General features: G+C 37.8%; 1 protein-coding gene across 1 annotated transcript; it reads left to right on the top strand.

Annotated features, from left to right (window-relative positions):
- Positions 1 to 650: 650 nt before the first annotated feature.
- LOC122281525 (protein NBR1 homolog) lies at positions 651 to 3,392 on the top strand. Its single transcript, XM_043093069.1, has 3 exons — positions 651 to 799; positions 893 to 1,000; positions 2,433 to 3,392. The coding sequence occupies exons 2-3, from the start codon at positions 962 to 964 to the stop codon at positions 2,994 to 2,996; spliced, it is 603 nt and encodes a 200-aa protein (XP_042949003.1). The 5' UTR covers positions 651 to 799; positions 893 to 961; the 3' UTR covers positions 2,997 to 3,392.

Genomic DNA, 3,392 nt, shown 5'->3' with positions numbered 1-3,392 from the left:
ACCCTAGAAGAAATCATCCTCGACGGATTCCAAGACCCACCCATCTGACTCACTTCCTTCAGCCTCTTCTCGCCATCCCCGAAGGCACTTTATTTTTCTTTTTCTTTTTAATCTCTACCTTCCAAAATGTCTCTTTCCTTCCTTAGTTTTGTGTTTGTTAGATCTATATTTTGTCTTTTAATGGTTGCTAAGTTTGGGTATATTCTCATCCAAGAATGGCATAAATTTAGTAGTGATGCCGGGGTGGGGACTGAAATCGTGTCGAAACCATGAGGCTGGAGGACTGAAACCGTCCCAAAACCGTGAGGCTGGAGAACCCATACAGAAATGGTGCACCCAGAAGGGAACTTTTGTTCCACCGTGACGGAGTGATGAACCCACCCAGTTCCCTGGTGATGCCGGGGCGTGGAGAGGGTCAGGCCGGCAAAGGACACGAGCTGGGGGCGTGGAGGAGAGAACGCGGGGAAGAGTTTTGAAGAAAGTGAAGACGAACCGGGGGAGGGGGGGAGAAATTGAAATGTTCTGATCAAAACTCGCGTTTTAATTTTAAAAAAAAAAAAAAAAGCCACGTAGGCTGGAGTGCGGAGGTTGAGTGAACAGTGAGTGGTTGTGTAGTGTAACTCTTATACTTATAATCTTAAACATTTTTTTTTAATTTTTTTTAATTTTTATTTTTATGTCGAACCTTCCATCGGCATCCTACTATCCTTCATCATTTTCTTCCCTTTAAGAAAGATGCTTGGAGCGATTTCAGAAAGAGAGAGAGAGAGACGTTGGCTCATTTGTGCCTTCATACTCAGTAAACCCTCTACATTTGTCTTTGTCTGATCTCGTCGTTTAACCGCTTAGAATTCAGATGATCATTGAACTTTTCTTCTTATTTTGTATTCAGGGCTAACGTTTCGTGGATTGCGAGGTCATAGTTCCGCTTTTCGTCTCACCTGGACGCTGTTTCTTAGCAATGGATGATTGTTATGTACCTGACCCTGAAGGGATCAAGGTGCATTTTTACTAGTTTTTGTTCTGTTTTTAGTTTAGTTTTGTGTTTGGTTACTAGAGAAGGTTGGAAAAATGAGAAGGTTTGTTGTGTTTATCATGGATTAGTTTTCATTAATTTCTCTCTTCCTTTGGGCCTCTTGATATGTTCAATGAGATTAGTTTCTATGATTCTCTTTTTAGCTTCGGATTTAGCTCCTGGTTTTTAAACATAGTGGCCTTTTGTATACTTGCTGTTACTTAATTTGGCTAAATTTATTTTATTGTTCTAATATATTTTAATATACTTGAAAAAAGAATTATCATCCCAGTCCATTGCACAGATCTCAACTCTTATCTTCTTAAAGTTCGAGCTAGCTTCCCCTGCGGTATGATTCTTTAATAGCAATTTAGTGAAGGGATCCTTTTGTACTTATAATCTGACTGGAGCTTTACCTGGCCGGGTTCCGATCGAAAGAGTGTCGATTTGTCGAAAGGATTGGTGTGTTTGTTTCAACTAGGCAGAGCAGTGGCGAGGCGCTAGGTAACTGGGATAAGAAAATAGAACCAAGGAAAGGAAAATAAGACTTATTGAGTGGTGTTGTGGTTGAAACGGCGGAAAAAAACAAGAGAAAGGGAACTGAATGTGAAGTGAGTTGTATGCTTTCTCATGCGGTAGGAGAGAACAAGAGATGTAAGTTTTTGTTGAGTTGAGCGCTAATGATTGAGGAAATTTAACACAAGGAAATCACAGCAAGTAAATAATGAAAATAAATAAGAGAGAAATGGGAAAGGGGAAGAGAATAATGAAAGGGAGTGGAATTTTGCCCAAAAAAAAAAAAATGTGAAGCAACCAAAGGAAAGAGTTGAATTGGGATGTTACAGAGGGAATGGTGAAGGAGAAGTCTGGGTAGCTGTGTAGATGAGGAAGAAAGAAGGGAAAATTGGGGATCTCTCTCTCTTAAGCAAAACACACCAGTTTTCATCTTTCTCGTTTTAACCAAAGGGCTGAGTTTTGTTTTGAGGGTTGGATTTATTGTAACACCTTGACTCTATAAGGTTAGGAATTAATGTTATTGACGTTTTTTTAAATTTTTAATTATGAGTTAGGCATAAAAGATTTCATATTTAAAATTAACGTATTTTGTTATAAATTTTGTTATAAATTGAAATAGAGAGTTAACGAAAACACTTCTTAAATATTGTTCAAATTGTTGTACAGATAAAATAATTTATTAATAAACAAAGACAAGAATTAAGATGATCTCCTTCAGTCATTAGATATATACTTTTTTCTCATTCGTTACAATTTACTTCATGCATTTGTTCATCTTTTGTGCTATTAATACGCCTAAGAATTTCAACTAATTAATTCAGGTTCCCTTTCAAATGCAAATATTGGAATCTTAAAATAGCTAGGAAAAATGGTAACCTGTTGTGAACTTGTGGCTTTACAGGTTAAATTTGGAGATACCATGAAGTGCGTGAAATTTTATGGTCGACCCGGGATGGCTAGTTTGAGGGGGAAAATCCTTGATTCATTTTATAATATCCCTCCCAATGCTGACTTTACCCTGACATATACTGATTATGATGGTGATGTGATAACAATCAGTGATGATATTGATGCGAATAGGGCGGTCGGACGGGGCAGGATTGATGTGCAACTGAGCAACAACAAAGGTGTTAACACCTACGCTCAATCTGTTGAAAGTATTTCTACCCAACTTACTTCTCTTCAAACCCGGCATCCATATCCGAAGATCGAAACCGGTGTAGTTGCTAAGGTTTCAAAATCAGTGCTGCAACAGCTCCGGGAAGCACTTCTGCTACATGAAGCTCTTTCAAAGATTTCGGAGGATATAATTTCTAAAGCTGTCTCTGATCCAGTTCTTGTTGATTTAATATCAAAGACCGCACAGACCTACCTCAAATATCTGGATTCACAAACTCATTCTGGAATGGATTCAACTACGCCGAATGTTGATATTGACGAGGGGGACGAAGCTGGGTGCCAATGAACCGTGCAAGAGTTTGGTTTTACGCTGACAGAAAACAACAGATCAAGTAATGAATATCAAGCTGCGTACGTGCTGTAATAGATCTCACAGTGGGAAGAAGTATTAAGTTGAAGACCCTTGGGCCTTTAGCATATGGTATATTACTATTACTATTATAAGTTAATGCACTAAATATATATATATAGTAGAAACTTGGTGTTTGTAATGGAATGATTCGCTTTTTCTCAAGGGCAATTGATAGAACAACATGCCATGAGGACATATATATAGTAGAAACTTGGTGTTTGTAATGAAATTATATCTGTGACTTGCACATTCACAGCTTATAATTTCTTTGGTACCATGCATATCTTCTATATAATCATCTTAATGTTTATTATATGATAATTTTCCTAA

Source organism: Carya illinoinensis, chromosome 11, assembly GCF_018687715.1.
Source record: "Carya illinoinensis cultivar Pawnee chromosome 11, C.illinoinensisPawnee_v1, whole genome shotgun sequence".
NCBI classification, from domain to species: domain Eukaryota; kingdom Viridiplantae; phylum Streptophyta; class Magnoliopsida; order Fagales; family Juglandaceae; genus Carya; species Carya illinoinensis.
Note: the sequence above shows the minus strand (reverse complement) of the source record. Positions and strands in the feature narration are given on the sequence as shown.